Here is an 18558-nt window from a genome sequence, read left to right as displayed (position 1 = left end):
TTTCTTGATAGAGTGAGGACTTTTGTGGTACAGAAGCTTCTCAATCAGACTAGGGTTTCCTAACACTGGGTAGCACTACTGACATTCTAGACTAGATAATTCTTTGTTGGGGGGTGCTATCCTTTGCACTGTAGGATCTCTAGCCGCTTACCCCTGGATATCAGTACCATCCCCACCCTCAGTTTTGACAATCAAACATGTCTGCAGACACTTCCCAGGGATGCAGAATTGCCACTGGTTGAGAACCACTCAAAGAGATAGACCTGGATTCAAAGCTTGGTTTTGTCAATTATTGGCTGGGAGACCCTGGGCAAATTACTTAATCTCTCCAAGAATCATTTGGCTCAACCCTAAAATAGGGATGAGAATAGTACCTGGTGTTTAGCACTTTGGTGAGCATTTGATGACATAATAGACGTAAAGCCCTTGGCCTTGGTCCTGGTACAAGACAAATGCTCAATAAATATTAACTATACTTATTACTTTGGTTACCTACATACAGCATTCTAGTGAAAGAAGTCTGGTGGTTGGAAATGCCCATAAAAATGTGATTATTATTGGTGCTTGTCAAATGTTACAAAATGGGTTTAGCAAAAAGCGACATCTCACTTTGCTATATAGCAGAAACTGACACAATATTATAAAGCAACTATTTGCCAATAAAATTTTTTTAAAAAGTGACATCTCTGATGTGTTGATGTGCTTTGGCAAATCTTTCCATATTCAGTTGTCAAGGATGGGCAAGGTTACAGACAAATGTGACACCTCAATGTAAGCTTCGAAGCCATTATGAAGTGAATCTCCCCATCCAATCTAAAATTAATCTCTATCAGAGCCAAGAGGACTGTCTCTTAATTGGACACATGGTAGAGCTTGAAGGCAAGATGCCAGTATAGTCAGCTGTCAGGCAGGCTTTAAAAATAATCCACTCGGTATATAGTCAAGCATTGGCATCAGTGCTGCCCAAATGTCAGTCACTGTAAAGGATAACGTTTTAATCTTACACAGTTGGAGATGAATGGGCCACAACAAATGGCTATCAAAATTAAGTGCCCTGCTCACCACCCATCTCCTATAGGTCCAGAGTGTGGCCACCAACGAGGCCAACTGGATTTTGCATTGAGTCAAAACCATCCTAAATTCCCCAGCTGTAGTTGATGAACACTTGTGTGTTGATGTCCATGCATTCACTTACCAAAAAGCCGTATCTCTGCTTTTCAAATCATATGCCCTAAAGCTGAGTATACTTTAAACCTCATTACCATATTTCGTCAAATCTAAGATGTATAACTACTTGATATCCCAGTAAAAAAAAAGAAAAAGTACTGATCATAACTGTAATGCCTCATCTAGAATAAGAATTATCCCAATTTCACAGATGCTTAAATGGGGAGAAAAAATGTCTTGGAATCAAAAGAAATAATCATAGTTCAACAAATGATCAAGGCTAAAAACCATGCTAATAAACATAGAAGGCCAGTTGGACTTGAAATCCACCTAAATGAGATTTTTCAGTTTAATTTTTTTCTGAATATTAGTTTTAGATACATGATGTTGAGAATTTTGAAAACACTAAAGAGAATTAAGAAGAAAATTGACATGAAATTCTACAACTATTAACATATTTAAACTCTTCCCAACCAGTCTCTATGCATACATATTTATACAATGTCAGGACTATTTTGTGGCTACAATTTTGTATTCTGCCTTCTGCATTTCATAATACAATAGGAACATATGTCCATAAATAGCCTCCATAAATAACCATAGTTGTAAGAGTTCTTTTCTATGCACATATATTGGATAGGTCCTTAAAAAAATACACGGTCTGCCGCATTAAAAATCTCTGAGAAACTACTATGTAGGGCCCAGCTGTCTTAATACTCTGTGTTTTCAAATATATTTCTTGCAATGACATCAAGCCAGTTAAAGATGAATCTCTCTTATTGGGGAACAATATTGCTGTGTAAAGCTCTTTCATCCTAAAAATTAAAGCAATGCAATAGTATAGTATTAAAACAGTGAGAAGGTCACAGAAAACCAAGTTAACATACTTGTAAGAATGAAACTCCAAATCATTTTTATCCTAAGAAACTTAAGGATCAATCCACTCTTTTCTCGCTCATCAAATGAACTGGTTTGGAAACAGTACATTCCATCAAGAGGGCTGACTTAGATGACTCAAAAAAACCTCACTAGTTACTAACCTGGTAAGATAACTGTTGCTTTCTGGCTGGGTTTCTTTCCACATCTAATGCGGTACTCATTTATAGCATTTTCAATCTCCTGAAGCTTTTTCACTGCATCCGTGTAATCTTGCTTTCGTTTTTTCTTCACGGTTTTGCAAAGGTCAGGTTCACTGGCAAGCTTCTTCGCAGCCTCAACCAGCTTTTGCTGTATTAGGAAATTGCTCTCCAGTTCTTGCAAAGCAGGATCCTGCATTCACATGATATTGCTTTATTTTTATGGACACACACAGTCACTCTCATATGTCCTGGATAATAAAATTTCTCTTTCTCATGCATTCTCACATCAGATGCTCTTTGTGAATGAGATCTTCCTAAGTTTTACTGCTTAGATATTCTAGAACAGTTTCTTAGAAGACAAGACCTCCCTCTTTGTGAATGAGATCTTCCTAAGTTTTACTGCTTAGATATTCTAAAACAGTTTCTTAGAAGACAAGACCTCCCTCCTCCATTTACTTTAACTTAACAGTTCAATTCTCTTTCCTTTTCAAAGAAGGGAATTGGCCTTCCATTCATTCAACTGGTTGGATGAAGATCATATTTTTCAAGAAGGTATCTTTCACCCAAGATTCGTAGCCAGAGAATGTTACAGTCATATGCACAGCTTCAGAAACAGATAAACTGAGATTCCATTCTTCTTTCTGGGTAATTCCTGGTTGCATGGCCCTGGAGATATTATTTAATTTTTAATGCTTCAGTTTTTTTACTTGTAAAATGGATGCAACATCAACCTTATGCAAGTATGGTGAAGAAGAAAGAAAACAATGTATGTGCATTGCTTAGCTCAGAGCTGGGTATACACTGGACACTTAATAAACAGCAATGCTCACTTTATTATTAATGGAAACTGCTACTATTTTCTAAAGCCAAGATGGCCAAATTTCTACAAGAAACATGAATAGGGTCATACTGTCTGATAACACAAATAGGAAAGTACCCTCTCTATTGGCTAACAAATCTTTTAACTTTACTACACCTAAAGTGCTATACATGTGTTATCTCACTGAATACTCCTTGCATCTCTCAGAGGGAAGAACAATCATTACCCTTATTTTATTGACAAGAAAACCAGAGAATTGAGACTTCAGAGAGGTCAGTGATTTGCCAAAGGCTACTGTTTTAAGTGGGAGACTCTAGTGCTGGAATTCTTAATTCTTAAAATAATGTTTCTCAATTTATAAATACTTAGGAGTTCATTTAATACTGTCTCTGTTTGGAGGAGTAAAGTCATGAGAACTCAATTTTAACTAAACTGTGCATGAAGGAAAGAATTCAACTTGGTCTCCATGATCACCTTTAACTGGTGAGATAAAAACATACAACAGTAACTCAAAAACCAAAGGAACAAGTCAGCTACATTCAACTGACAGCTTTTCTGCCTCACTGTTGATAGACGTGCTCAGAACCGGCGCCCATACCTCTTCAGTTGGCAGCAGGTTGTCATCTAATTTGAACGCGGTACCTATACGCCTTCTGACCTGAGGAGGTTTCTCACCTACATTCAGAGGATACTCCTTGGGCATTTTGCCTGTGAGCTCCTATGAAACAGGACAGAACCAAGAGGGAGATTACTGACCCTGGCTGGAACTGTCAAACACAATTTGAAATGTTCCCCAAAGCAGAAGACACTCACAGCCTCCCGCAAACAGATCTTCTTAAGCTCTTCAACTTTCTTCAGGAGCTTTTCTTGCAACAGTTTTTCCTTCTTCTTGAGTTCAAGGATCTTCTCTCTCTTTTGCTCCTCACTGACTTCTGAGTCTTGAGAACCTGGAGGTGGGGAGGGAGGGCAGGGAAGGTTTATACAGGCACGTTTCCTTCCTTTTCAGAGGACAAAGGATTTTTAAGCCAAACCTGCTATTTAATAATAGTTTCTTTCTTTTCTCCTTGTTTCTGAACATAATAAAAGGAAACTGGAGAACATTTTCTCATGCTTCTGGGCATCTAACAGAACCTGGTAATAATATATGCCTTCTGCATTTCGGTTCAGTCATTTGGGAAGCAATGATAAAATGTTTAATGTTTCAGACACACTCAGTGAAAAAATTCATTTTTCTGAGCAGGAGAGAAGGTAAGGTGCTCTTAGAGATAGTTGTTTGGAATGTTCTTTTGGAAAGTAAGCAAGACAAGGATATTCTATGTTTCAGATTCACAAGCTGACAATGGGATTTAGATGAGAATATTGTTAGTGAATTACATATACTTAGTGATACTCTCATATAAATGTCTGCATAGTAAGGGTTTAGGAGCAAAAATCACTTTGGGGGTGAGATGGAGTTCAAGGGTTGTAATCATGGTTGATTTTATGTTAAATGGAAAATTAAGACAACTGTCTGTATCAAAAACCACACATTGGAGAAAAAAAAGCTTATGGACCTGATGGGGAGAAAATATTCTTGCAAGCTACCTCGAGGCACTCACTGTCTCAGCTGCTGCTGCGGCTAGTGTTAATTATACAACCTGAACTTTATAACTTAACTTGCTTCATATTCTTTTAAAAAGTAATTTCAGAATTTTATTCAAAACTGCTGTACACTACAGATTCTCATATGCTTGCTTATTCCAGAAATAATGGGTTAAAAGATACATTTAAAAGTGGTTTACAACAACAACAAAAAATGTAAATTAAGATACAGATGGCTTGCACGCTCTCTAACCCAAAAATATTACCTGAGGAAATTAAACTGCCGTTGCTTGCCATAATGAACTGGCTTTTTGCCTCGAGTGTTACCAGTTTGGAGACCCTTGGTGCTCCTGTCTCCGTCAAGTCCATTGCGATATCGTCTAAACTCCTGGCTGAAGGGATTTTTGCCTAATACAACATGGAAAGGGAATTCATTCAGTTACACCTATTCTGAATTAATAAAATGATTCAGTTAATATGGAATAAAAATGTCAACACAAAGGACAATATAGAATTTTTATATACTATAGTGGTATTTTTCAGAAAAAAAATTCAGACTTCAGCTTTGTCGCTAAAATGTTTCATTAATCAGGCATGATTCTTCCTCATGGTATAGTTCAATCATTAACATTAAAAAGTCATCATACTCTGGTTTCTCTTCAGATCGTATAAATCTTTCGCCTTTTACTAAAAAGTCATGAGTGCGCACACACACAATGCCTAAAAGTTGGCAAATCTTAGAACTTTCAGAGCAGGCTATATGTTGCCCATCTGTTAAATGTAAGAAAAATGAAAACAACTGGTAGTAAAAATTAAAAAAATAAAGCAAGACTCAAGAAACAAAAACCCATGAGGTTGCATCTTTTCTAAGAAAGTTTATTTTCTGAACGGAAAGTAAATGAGGGATGGGACTTTGTCCTTGTAGAAATACTTTCAGTTACTTACTTTGCTTTGCTTCCGGTCCAAGTAAAACTGATGTTGACTAATTGCCATTACCCAGATGGACTTGATGAGAGAGGAGTTCGCATACCACGTTTGCACAAATAGGCCACTCTGTCCAAAGGTTCTTCTGGATACTGAAATCCTAAAATATTAAGGAAAGCACTCATGATTTGTTTCTGGCCCAGCATAACCTCAAATGTACCCAGTAGGTAATGTTGTAACAAAGCATCTCCTTAATTGTTTTTCCTCTGCCACACCCTTGCCTCCAAGGTCCAAGCTTCTGATTCTCTTTTTATGAAAAAGCCAATCACATCTGGGTAATATCTTCTCGTAAAAGCAGTATATTAAACAACACAAACACACATCTTCAAAAGCAGATGAGAAATGGGCAGAGTATTAGAAAAAGAATAGACACATGTATATGTGTAACTGAATCACTTTGCTGTATAGATGAAACTAACACAACATTGTTTAACAATTATGCTCTAATATAAAATGAAAATTTAAAAAGTAATTAAGAGAAAATGATTATTAATATGTCAACCATACAACATTTTAGAAAAACCTAAGTCTAGTAGGCTTATATACATAAACATTCTGTACTCTGCACAGAAGCATGATACTGGAAATAATAGAAAATAAAAATTATTTCAAAGCAGATGAAAATCAGCCACATTGGAGACTGTACTAAAAACATCAAATTAAAGACCACAGGATGTGGGACCATCACAAAAAGGTGAGAATAAACGTGTTACTTTAAAGATCAAGCAATCACGACCTGTGGGATCAGCACCTTCCTCCAAGGTAAGAGAGCATCTCAGATCTAGGTGTAATTGTCTGGCTTTGGTACTATCAGAGGATGAACATAATAATATTGTCTGATAATATGCATGTCCAAAACTGGCCCAGATTACTGCTTATGTACTGGATGAAAAGAGAGAGGGTCAGAGGAGGACAGAGCAAGAGAAAGAGTGGGGGGCAGGGTTGGGGGAAGAAGAGCACCAATGTTCTTTGTAGGAATCTGCCTTATATCTTCAGGTCATCTTTTTGCCACAGCTGTTTCCTCCATCCTTCTGACCTCCAAATATCCATAAACTTATATCTGAAAAGCAACCACTGAGGGCTGATAAGAAATTCCTCTAAGGAACTTGGAGAGCCTACAATCTTGACTTTAATTCATGTTGATAATTTAGGAACTTTTTTTTAAGTGACCAAGAATACCAAACTTAAAAATGAGCAAAGGATCTGAATAAACATTTCCCTGAGAAGATCCAGAGGGATGGGATGGGGAGGGAGGCAGGAGGGGGGTTCAGGATGAGGAACACATGTAAATCCATGGCTGATTCATGTCAATGTATGGCAAAACCCACTACAATATTGTAAAGTAATTAGCCTCCAACTAATAAAAATAAATGAAAAAAAAAAAGTTCAAACTCTTAAAAAAATAAAATAAAATAACAATCATTTGTCTTGCTAAACATTTCTTTAAAGAAGGTAGACAAATGGCCAATGAGTCCATGAAAAGATGCTCGGCAAGCAAATCCAAACCAGTATGAGTTATCGCTGCACACCATCAGGATGGCTATTTACACACACAGACACACAGACACACAGACACACACACACACACACACACAGAGAAAAATAACAGATATTAGAGGATGTGGAGAAAATGAAACCATACACAATTGTGGTAGGGATGTAAAAGGGTTAGCTGCTTTGGAAAACAGTCTGGCAGTTCCTCAGAAGGTCAAAGAAAGAGTTACGATTTGATCAAGCAATTCTACTCCTAGGTATGTACCCAAGAGAAATGAAAACATGTGCACATGAATATTCATAGCAGCATATGTGGCTAGTCACCGGACCCATACAGAAAAAAAGGCTTTTATTCTCACCTCCGTGGATCGTGAACTTCAACAGCAAACTTTTTCTCACGGAAATATAAGTTCTCCAGCTGTTTCCATTGGAATAACTAAGAAATGAAGAAAACAGAAACACCACACAGCTTTAATTAATGTTAACTTTTACTAAGTCTAGAAATCAGCTTAATAATAAAAAAAATCAAGAATTAAGTTTGAGATTAGGCATGCACCTTTTTACAAACCAACTATGGCGTGAAACCACTTTATTCCTTCTTTTGACAGTAATCTTCACTTCATCACTGTTTCTTGAACAATAAAACCAACCAACTGTGGGGAACATGCATACTATTTTTCCTTTGACTCAACTAAATAAAAGGGTGAGTAAGGAAATTGTAGATTCCAGTAAGCACATGCCTTCTGATCAAAGATGTTGACTTCATATTTAAATGGAAAGAGATTCAAAGGGATGTTTCAATAAGACCACAGATTAAATTTCAAAAGAATGCAAAGTGAAAGTAAAACGGAACCCCAAGCAGGGGTGATTCTCAGTGATAATTTCCCCGCCTACAAGAGTTCCCCTAAATGCCACAGGAACTGAGTGCTTGGAATTGAAGGCTCGGTGGGATGGGAGTGAATGCTGACACTGCCCTCCTGGTTTCTGAGCTAGAGCTTCCAGTTTTTGTAAGAGAATTCATCAACATATTCCCACTGTTGATACTATAATGCTGCACGAGGTGTTATCTGTCAGTTGGGTGGGAGAAATACAACTTACTAGCAATGGGCATCTGAAAATTTAACGTGTAAAAAGCAGCTCATTCACAGAATTGAGTGGGCCCTCCTGCATTTTCTGGGTTCATTCCCAGCCCTTCACATTAGCCTGAGATCCAGCTTGTCCTTTGAACTTTGACTTCATAGTTGGGAATTCCTTTTCTCCATCCCAGTCTTGTTGGCCAGAGAAATACTAGCACAGCAATTTCATTCCATTATTAGACTTTAGCTGGATTTTTAACTTACGTTCAAAGAATCTTCATAAAACATTCTGATCATTAAGAAAATAACTTCTCCCCAATGCACCACCAGCAAAACCATTTCCTGGGGTGCAGGAACCAAGACTTTTCACCAACCTCATCTAAAAGGAACAGCCCAAGCCGACGGTTCCTATGCACATACAGCTGGGAGACAGACCTATTCAAACTGGACCCCCCACCCCAGAGAAATAAACTATCACCCACTGAGAACACAGCCCTTCGTCGTCTGAGCACATAGAGTCTAACTACAACCCTCGCCCAGGTAAAAAGAGGAATTCGTGGGAGCTTAAAGGTACATACCGATTTCCTAAAATGTCTGTAGTTTCCAGGCTTTCATGTCTTTTAATCCCAAGATTCCACAAGTGAGATAGCAAGGGGAAGGGAATCTCCGAGGTGCTCTCTCCCTCCCCCGCTCCCTCCTGTCCCAGCCGGGCAGCTCCGGTGAGTTCTGCACCGAGTTTCCTAAGACACTTAGGTGTAACTCAGTTTCACAAACCAAGCCTCCCACGGCTGACACGCTCCTGACATCAGCAATTCCTCCAAGTGACACCACCCCGGTTCCATTCCTTCCTCCATCAGGGAGAGGACGGCCAAGTTCTCTCTAGCTGACTTCCCCGGGAGAGAGATGCCCTTTCCACACGGGGTATGGGGGAGATTCAGATGGTATTTCCTGTGAAGTAAGTTGCTTTGAATCCAGGCACAAATTTCACTGGAGGCTGGGCGAAGGAGACATTGCTCCCGGTTTACTCACCCTGGCCGCGAACAGGTTCGACAGGAAGAGCCACAATGCAGCTCAGCTGTGTTTTCCTTTGCGTCCATTCCCACACACATAAAAACTAGGGCTGGACTTGAAACCTGATCTCTGTAAAGCTGCCACCTCCCCCTCTTATCACTTACAGACGTGAAACACAAGGCTCTCCATTAGACACATCCCAGAGTTGAGGACAGACAGCCCCCTGCAGCAAAAACCCTACTTAAAAGGTGAAAGGTTTCAGCTAATTGTAAAGAGTTTGAAAAAATGAGATGGCAACTGGGTTTGCAAACGAAGTTATGGGAATGAGACTGCATTTTTAAGTCTGAAAGGCAAAGCCATTTCCCCATCTGAAATCTTAAAAAGTTGTTGTGATGGGGGAGCGGGGTAGGGGGAATTCCCTGGTGGCCCAGTAGTTAGGACCTGGCGCTTTCACTGCTGTGAGTTCAATCCCTGGAGTTTTTGCAAAATGTGACTTCATATATGTGCCTGTAATAGTACAGAAGTGCACAGGAATGGCACAAACTTCATTCGTGACAGTGGTTCAGGACAGTACAATGTACGAGGGGTTCATGGCACCACAAACTTCAATGTTACCAGTCATGTTTATTTTATTAATAAAAATAAGATGAAGTCAATATAACAAAATATTCATAATCATCAGTTTAAGTGGTTAGGCAGGTATTGTCACATTCTTGGTATTCCTGTTTTTTTTTTTTAATTTCTAAAAATTATAGAAGTTTGTATAAAATGAACAGTGGTCAGTCTATTTCATATGAGAATGAGATTTCCACTTCCTAACCATTGGGAATCATCTAATTTAGACAGGTATTACCTGTGTGATTCTCATCACTGTTTGAAGTAGCTCGGAAAACACTTCTAACTGTAGTGGCACTTGATCTAGCTGGCAGCTGGAAATAAGCTAGCTTGTCTTTTCAAATTTCTTAAATCATTCTTCTATTGTGCTTTTAAATTATCTTGGAGTTCTAGATCTCAGAGAGCCAGGATGAGGCTCTGAAAATGCCAGTGGAACTGAGGTGAAGTGGATTTCTTTACTCATTCAACATGCCTAGGAATGCACCTTGCACGAGCAGTCAGTTGCCCAATCTTCATTCCTGTCCTTCTGGCCAGTGTTTTCCTTAGAGGGTAAATACGAGGTCCCTCTTGGTCAAAATCACTCAAGATTTTGGGCCAGTGGAAGGGTAAGGGGAAAATGTCAGAGAGATAGCCACCAGGCTGATCTGACTTGCTGGGGTCTCTATTCAAGAGATGTGGCCTGACGAGGAATTCCCTGGTGGCCTCCAGTGTATGCATGCTCAGTCATGTCTGACTCTTTGGGACCCCATGGACTGTAGCCCACCAGGCTCCTCTGTCCATGGGATTTCCCAGGCAAGAACACTGGAGTGGGTTGTCATTCTGTTCTCCAGGGGATCTTCCCGACCCAGGGATCAAATCCAAGTCTTCTGCATTGCAGGCAGATGCTTTACCTCTGAGTCATAAGGGAAGCTTCTCTTGGTGGTCTAGTGGTTAGGATTTGGTGCTTTTACTGCCATGGCCTGGCGTTCAATCCCTGATGGGGGAAGTAAGATCCCTGCACGTCAAGCTGCACAATGCAGCAAAAAACAGACTGACAGAAATGGCCTGACATGTTAATAAACTGCACCAGTAATCCTGCCTGGAAAATCCCATGAACAGAGACGCCTGGTGGGCTATAGCCCATTGGGTTGCAAACAGCTGGACATGACTGAGTGACTAAACAACTCTAAATCACCTGCAAGATGAAGAAGAGTTGCAAGAAACCATTTAAGGAAAAAGATCAAGGTTCAAAGGAAGGCACAAAGGAGCTAAGTATGCTTTACATTCTTCATTGTTTGCAGAATACTGGATCCCATACAGAGAAGAACTATTATAGGGTATGATGTCTTACAGGATAGAACAAGGCTACTATATATATTGAATCTTCCCTCATAGCTCAGTTGGAAAAGAAATCTGCCTGCATTGCAGGCAGACCAAGGTTCAATTCCTGGGTAGGGATGATCCTCTGGAGAAGGAAATGGCAACCCACTCCAGTATTCTTGCCTGGAGAATTCTGTGAACAGAGGAGTTTGGCAAGCTACAATCCATGGGGTCACAAGAGTTGGACATGACTTAGCGACTAAACCACCACCACCACCACTATACATATTATATTTTATGCATGTATGTGTATAGAGAAAATTTGTAATATTAAAATAGAAATAATTTTTTTTTTCCAAAACAAAATTCCCACTTTTGGAGATTTGCAGGGGAGGGTGGGGGTGGAGGACAAGAGTTTTATTTGCTTTGCCACACAGAATTAAGAGCAAGAAACTGGACTGTTTCCTAAAGCGATCATTAAACAAGCCTAACGACAATCACTAATTGGTATTTATCGTTGTTTATGTGGCATGCACTAATAGGGTTGAATTTGAAATTGTGTTCTGTTTAGAATTCATGGTGTTAGTGACGAAAGGAAATCCTTGTATGGTGACAATAAAACTATAAATTAGGTCTTCCAGACTTCTTTCTGGGCTTCCCAGGTGGTGCTGTGGTAAAGAATCCACCTGCCAATAAAGGAGATGAAACAGATGCGGGTTTGATTCCTGGGTTGGGAAGATCCCCTGGAGAAAGAAATGGAAACCCATTCCAGTAATCTTGCCTGGAAAATTCCATAGACAGAGGAGCCTGATGGGTGACAGTTTTGAAGCTCTATATATATCCTGTATAGTTCTTCTACTCTGTGCTCACACAGAATGATTCGTTGTGCCCTTTACCATCAAAACAAGGGAGAAGATAGCAAGAGATGAAATAATAGTTAGGATTAACTTTGAGATTACAAAATAAATAGAGATACAACTGAAAAAGAGAGAAGCAATGAGAACAGTGATAGTAGCAAAGAGATCATAAAAATACAATAGGAGAAGAATGTTTCCTTAGGTTACAAATCACCTTCTCTTAGAAAAACAAAGCATCAAAAATGTAATAACTGACAAAGAAAACCAAAGCTAAATCAAGTCCCATTTTAAAAGTGAATGTGTATATAATACCATAGTCAGAATCTATTCCCTTTATCCCCTGGAGAAGGAAATGGCAACCCACTCCAGTATTCTTGCCTGGGAAATCCCATGGACAGAGGAGCCTGGCCGGCTACAGTCGATGGGGTTGCAGAGAGTCAGAAACAACCGAGCAACTAAACAATTACGCTTTAATGAGATGCATGGGTTGAGTATTTAAGCCATTTTGTTGAAACCTATAATCCATATTTGGTTAGATCCCTCCATTATAGACTCAAAGAACTGGAAGAAATCACCTTTCCCCTTCCTATCCTACAATCACACTGATTCCTAAATATCTGAGATCACAAACTTTAGAAAAAAAGACTATAAGGGAAAGCAGAAGGACTTTTAGGAAACCAGAAGTCACATACTTAAGGAGCTCTTGTCCTTTACACATTCCTCTTCAATTAACAAATATGTCTTGTCCACCTTGTACATGCAAAGTCCTGTTCTCGCTGGAAAATAATGACCAGGTTCGCTCCCTTGTGATGATTACCTGAACCAACTGGACCATATCAGAGTGCTTTGGCATACATGCTGATTTCAACACATGTGCTTTATTTGGCAAGTTGCTTAACTTTCCTGAGTTTCAGTTTCCTCATCTGTAAAATGGGACCAACAATGCCTACCTCAGAGGATTTTTGGATGGGTTTAGCTGAGACTATGTTCACAAAGCACTTAGCACAGTGCATGGCTCAGAATCAACATTTAGTTAAGTGACACAGTCAGCTGTATCCATTAAAGACTCTCAGTCCAATTCCCTTATTTTATCATCTTTTCTCAAAATGGAGAAGAGCCACTTAATGACAGAAGTGAAGTGTTTCGGTTGTGTCCGACTCTTTGTGACCCCGTGGACTGTAGCCTGCCAGGCTTCTCCATCCATGGGATTCGCCAGGCAAGAATACTGGAGTGGGACTGGGATGGGGAATACATGTAAATCCATGGCTAATTCATTTCAATGTATAACAAAAACTACTGTAATGATGTAAAGTAATTAGCCTCCAACTAAAAAAAAAAAAAAAAAAAAAGAATACTGGAGTGGGTTGCCATTTCCTTCTCCTGGAGATCTTCCCGACACAGGGTTCAAACCCGGTCTCCTGCATTGCACACAGATTCTTTACCATCTGAGCCACCAGGCAAGCCCACTTAATAGCAGAACTAGAACTCAAAACAGCTGTCTGGATCCCACATCTGTCTTTCCACCGATGAGAAACAGTCAAGTTATTCTGTTGACACATCTGTGTCCCTTAGGTTTCCAAAGCTATGAGCTTCAGCCTCTGTAAAAACTGCTCTATCTCTGTTGATTTCATTGGTCGTTTCCTGCTACACCCTCTAGGTAGGAAATCTGTTCACTGTTTCTGTATTGCCAAGGTCACAGAAAAGAGACATGGGGACAAGTCAAGGGCACGCCCACAGGGAGGCTCATGGCAGCATGCTAGCAAGTTCCCTCCGGCCTGAAGCGCTCAGAGAAAGAAGGGACATGCCCTAACACACAAAAAATGCCGAGAAGCGTGCGCCAGCTAGGGGGACCTTTGGAGTAGTGGAAGACATGGAAACGTCTTAGACAGAAAGGACTCAACTGTCTGTGAATCTTGATGAATTGAAAGCTGACGGGGTCCAAAGTTTTAACACTAGGTAATGATAGGAAAGATGTCATCAGAAACTTTGTTTTTTTAAATAGCACTTATAACACAGGTTAATCATTAAACTGCAGATTCACCTGGAAATGACTAAATTTGGGATAGTCACAGCCTGGTGTATGACTGTACCTCAAATAATGACTCAGAGTAATTTCCCTGCTATAACTTGAAGCAAAAGAAGATCATAGTATTACTTACTTTTTTCCATGTAAAAAAAGTTACACCTGATGAGTATATTGTTAGTACCTACAAGCCAGCTTGTTGCTGTTGTTTAGTTGCTCACTCCTGTCTAGCTCTTTGCAACCCCATGGACTGCAGCAAGCCAGGTTTCCCTGTCCTTCACTATCTCCTGGAGTTTGCTCAGACTCATGTCCATTGAGTCCGTGATGTCATCCAACTATCTCACTCTTTGTCACCCCCTTCTCCTCCTGCCTTCAATCTTTACCCAAATCAGGGTCTTTTACAATGAGCTGGCTCTTTGCATCAGGTGGCCAAACTTTTGGAGCTTCAGCATCCGTCTTACCAGTGAATATTTAGGGTTGATTTCCTTTAGGATTGACTGGCTTGATCTCCTTGCAGTCCAAGGGACTCTCAAGAGTCTTCTCTAACACCACAGTTCAAAAGCATCAATTTTTCAGTGCTCAGCCTTCTTTATCTTTCACATTCATACATGACTACTGGAAAGACCACAGCTTAGCTTTGACTATATGGATCTTTGTTGGCAAAGTGATATCTCTGCTTTTTAATATGCTAAGTTTGTCATAACTTTTTTTTCAAGGAGCAAGTGTCTTTTAATTTTGTGGCTGCAGACATCATCTGCAGTGATTTTGGAGCCCAGGAAAATAAGTGGTTTTTTCCACTGGAAATGAAAGTGGAAATCACTGTTTCCACTTTTCCCCCATCTATTTGCCATGAAGTGATGGGAATGGATGCCACGGTTTTAGTTTTTTGAATGCTGAAAATTTAAACCTGCTTTTTCACTCGCTTCTTTCACATTCACCAAGAGGCTCTTTTAGTTCCTCTTCGCTTTCTGCCATTAGAAAGCAGAAATGGTATCATCTGCATATCTGATCTTGTTGATATTTCTCCCACCAATATTATTCCAGCTTCTGATTCATCCAGCCCGGCATTTCACATGGTGGACTCTGCATATAAGTTAACTAAGCAGAGTGACAATATACAGTCTCATTGTACTCCTTTCCCATTTTGAACCAGTCTGTTATTCCATATCTGGTTCTAACTGTTGCTTCTTGACCTATAACAGGAGTCAAGGTTTCTCAGGAGACAAGTAAGGTGCTCTGGTATTCCCATCTCTTTCAGAATTTTCCAGTTTGTTGTGATCCACACAAAGACTTTGGTGCAGTCAATGAAGCAGAACCAATTTTTTTCCTGGAATTCCCTTGCTTCCTCTATGATCCAAAGGATGTTGGCAGTGTGATCTCTGGTTCCTCGGCCTTTTCTAAATCCAGCTTGTTCACCTGGAAGTTCTTGATTCACATGCTGCTAAAATGGCACTTAAAGGATTTTGAGCATTACCTTACTAGCATGTGAGATGAGTATAATTATATGATAGTTTGAACATTCTTTCGCATTGCCTTTCTTCAGGACTGGAATGAAAGCTGACCTTTTCCAGTCCTGTGGCCACTGCTGAGTTTTCCAAATTTGCTGACATCAATAGTGCAGCACTTTCACAGCATCATCTTTCAGGATTTGAAATAACTCAGCTGGAATTCCATCACCTCCACCAGCTTTGTTCATAGTAATGCTTTCTAAGGCCCACTTGACTTCACACTCCAGGATGTCTGGCTCTAGGGAAGTGACCACACCACCATGGTTATCCAGCTCATTAAGACCTTTTTTGTATAGTTCTTCTGTGTATTCTTGCCACCTCTTCTTAATCTCCTCTGCTTCTGTTAGGTCCTTGCTGTTTATGTCCTTTATTGTGCCCATCTTTGCATGAAATATTCCCTTGGTATCTCCAATTTTTCTGAAGAGATCTCTAGTCTTTCCCATTGTATTATTTTCCTCTACTTCTTTGCAGTGTTCATTTAGAGGCTTTCTTATTGCTCCCTGCTAACCTCTGGAATTCTGCATTCAGTTGGATATATCGTTTCCTTCCTCCTTTGCCTTTTGCTTCTCTTCTTTTTTCAACTATTTTTAAGTCCTCCTTAGACAACCACTTTGCCTTCATGCATTTTTCTTTGGGATGGTTTTGGTCACCTCCTCCTGGACAATATTATGAACCTCTGTCCATAGTTCTTCAGGAACCCTGTCTACCGTATCTAGTCCCTTGAATCTATTTGTCACCTCTAGTGTATAATCATAAGGGATTTTATTTAGGTCATACCTGACTGGTCTAGTGGTTTCCCCTACTTTCTTTAATTTAAGCCTGAATTTTGCAATAAGTAGTTCATGATCTGAGCCACAGTAAGCTCCAGGTCTTATTTTTGCTGACTTAGCTGCAAAGAAAACAGTCTGATTTCAGTACTGACCACCTGGTAATGTCCATGTGTAGAGTTGTCTCTTGTGCTGTTGGAAGACAGTGTTGTTTGCCTTCTGGGGTACCAGAAAATTAGAATTTTGTAGGATAATGAGCTTTGAGAAAGCCAAATTGACCTACCTTCTGTTCAGCCAGCCATCTTTGACTAGTGAAATATTTATGTGTCTGAGACTGACTGTTCCCAACAACCTTATGGGGAGGTACTGCATTTAGGTCCATTTCACAGAAGAGAAGACTGAGGCTCAGAGAGACTTAAGTAGACAGAGCAAGGTCACAAAGCAAAACAGGTGCAGATCTGAGATTCACACTCCAGCACGATGGCTCCAAAGTCCCCAGCGTCCCGCCTTTCTCATCTGAGAAGAATACGCTATGGAGATTTGCTATGTTAAACAAAAAAGGTAGGAAAAAGGGGTAATTCCCAGTTCTACCTCACAGGAAAAAAAAGCAGCAATTACAGTAGCCATTTGTAGAAAAAGGACTCTGAGTCTCTCATGTTTTACTTACTTATTCAATCAACGATGATTTTGCTTCACTTCCCACCCTCACCCACAACTGCCAGAACATCTGGCCATGTCTGGAGATACTTTTGGTTCTCACACTGGAGGGGAGGCTGTTTTAGCATCTTGTGGTTAGAAGCCAGGGATACTGCTGAATATCAGACCATGCGCAGGACAGAATGATCTGGCCCCCAACATCGATAGTACAGAGACTGAGAAAAGCTAAGTCATCACTGTTAATAATAAAACAATGCTTTGGTAGGTAGTGTGTGTTGAAGATGATGATAAAAGTTTTGCAATGAAATAATGATTTCTGGAGCTCTCTTTTTCTCAACTAGGTAATGCCTTTAGAAAGAAATAGCTGTCCGGATTGTTTTCTAAATGCAAATGTTACCTCCTAAAGGGACTTAGAGCAACTGATAAGACAAGAGGCCATGCTCTCAGTGTCTGGGGTGCTGAACTAAAATTTCATAAAATATCACTTTGCTGACAAAGGCCCATATAGTCAAAGACACAGTTTTTCCAGTAGTCATGTACAGATGTGAGAGCTGGACTACAAAGAAGGCTGAGTGCCAAAGAATTGATGCTTTTGAATTGGGTGCTGGAGAAGACTCTTAAGAGTCCCCTTGGACTGCAAGGAGATCAAACCAGTCCATTCTAAAAGAAATTAACACTGAACATTCATTAGAAGGATTGATGATGAAGCTGAAGCTCCAATACTCTGGTCACCTGATGGGAAGAGCTGGCTCACTGGAAAAGACTCTGATGCTGGGAAAGATAGAAGGCAGGAGGAGAAGGAGGTGACAAAGGATAAGATGGTTGGATGGCATCACCGAGTCAATGGACATGAGTTTGAGCAAACTTCAGGAGGTACTGGAGGACAGAGAAGACTGGAGTGCTGAAGTTCATGGGGTTGCAAAGAGTTGGATACGACTTAGCAAGTGAACAACAACAACCACCCAATGGTACGCACTCAGGTAGTGAAAATTACTTTATCAGATGTGATGTTATAACCTTGCACACATAAAACATAAGGTCTTAAATGCAAGGAACAAAACATTCCAAGTATTTTTTGAAATGTTTAGGTGAAGATGTCCTGGGTATCAGAAAATGCAAAACATAAAATCTGATCAGGAGAATGTCATCTCATATAAATTCCTTCTGTGGCCAAATCTCTAATCTCTCAGGGCTGATCTCATGACACTTGTTAGTACCTGGAGTGTTCACTGCATGTGTCTGGTATAATCAGTGCTGACCTGTCGTTCAGAGATACCTGCATGGCTTTTCTGGATGCTGACAGCTGGCATCCCTTCTCACAAACTGGTACCTGGGCTTCCCTGGTGGCTCAGTTAGTGAAGAATCTGCCTGCAATGTAGGAGACCTAGGTTCAATCCCTGGGAGGGAAAGATCCCCTGGAGAAGAAAACGGCAACGTATTTCAGTGTTCTTGCCTGGGAAATCACATGGAGAGAGAAGCCTGGTGGGCTACAGTCCATGGGGTCACAAAGAGTCACACACAACTTAGCAGCTAAACCACCATCACTGCTTATTAAATATTTTCAATAAAAATCTCTAATTTTGAATATGATTTTCTCTTTTCAGGTAGATTGTCAGGGCC

At 40.1% G+C, this 18558-nt stretch overlaps 1 protein-coding gene across 5 annotated transcripts in view; it reads right to left on the bottom strand.

The window, feature by feature from the left end:
* FRMD4B (FERM domain containing 4B) overlaps positions 1 to 18558 on the bottom strand; it is a 353626-nt gene that overhangs the window by 17196 nt on the left and 317872 nt on the right. For all 5 annotated transcript variants that reach the window (XM_070455691.1, XM_070455688.1, XM_070455689.1 and 2 more), the window contains 6 exons: positions 7485 to 7561; positions 5593 to 5731; positions 4914 to 5055; positions 3880 to 4013; positions 3665 to 3784; positions 2208 to 2436 (listed from right to left, as the gene is read on the bottom strand). In XM_070455691.1, coding sequence (XP_070311792.1) covers positions 2208 to 2436; positions 3665 to 3784; positions 3880 to 4013; positions 4914 to 5055; positions 5593 to 5731; positions 7485 to 7561 — 841 coding nt within the window. The remainder of the gene's footprint in view (positions 1 to 2207; positions 2437 to 3664; positions 3785 to 3879; positions 4014 to 4913; positions 5056 to 5592; positions 5732 to 7484; positions 7562 to 18558) is intronic.

Source organism: Odocoileus virginianus, chromosome 26 (assembly GCF_023699985.2).
Source record: "Odocoileus virginianus isolate 20LAN1187 ecotype Illinois chromosome 26, Ovbor_1.2, whole genome shotgun sequence".
Classification (NCBI taxonomy): Eukaryota; Metazoa; Chordata; class Mammalia; order Artiodactyla; family Cervidae; genus Odocoileus; species Odocoileus virginianus.
Note: the sequence above shows the minus strand (reverse complement) of the source record. Positions and strands in the feature narration are given on the sequence as shown.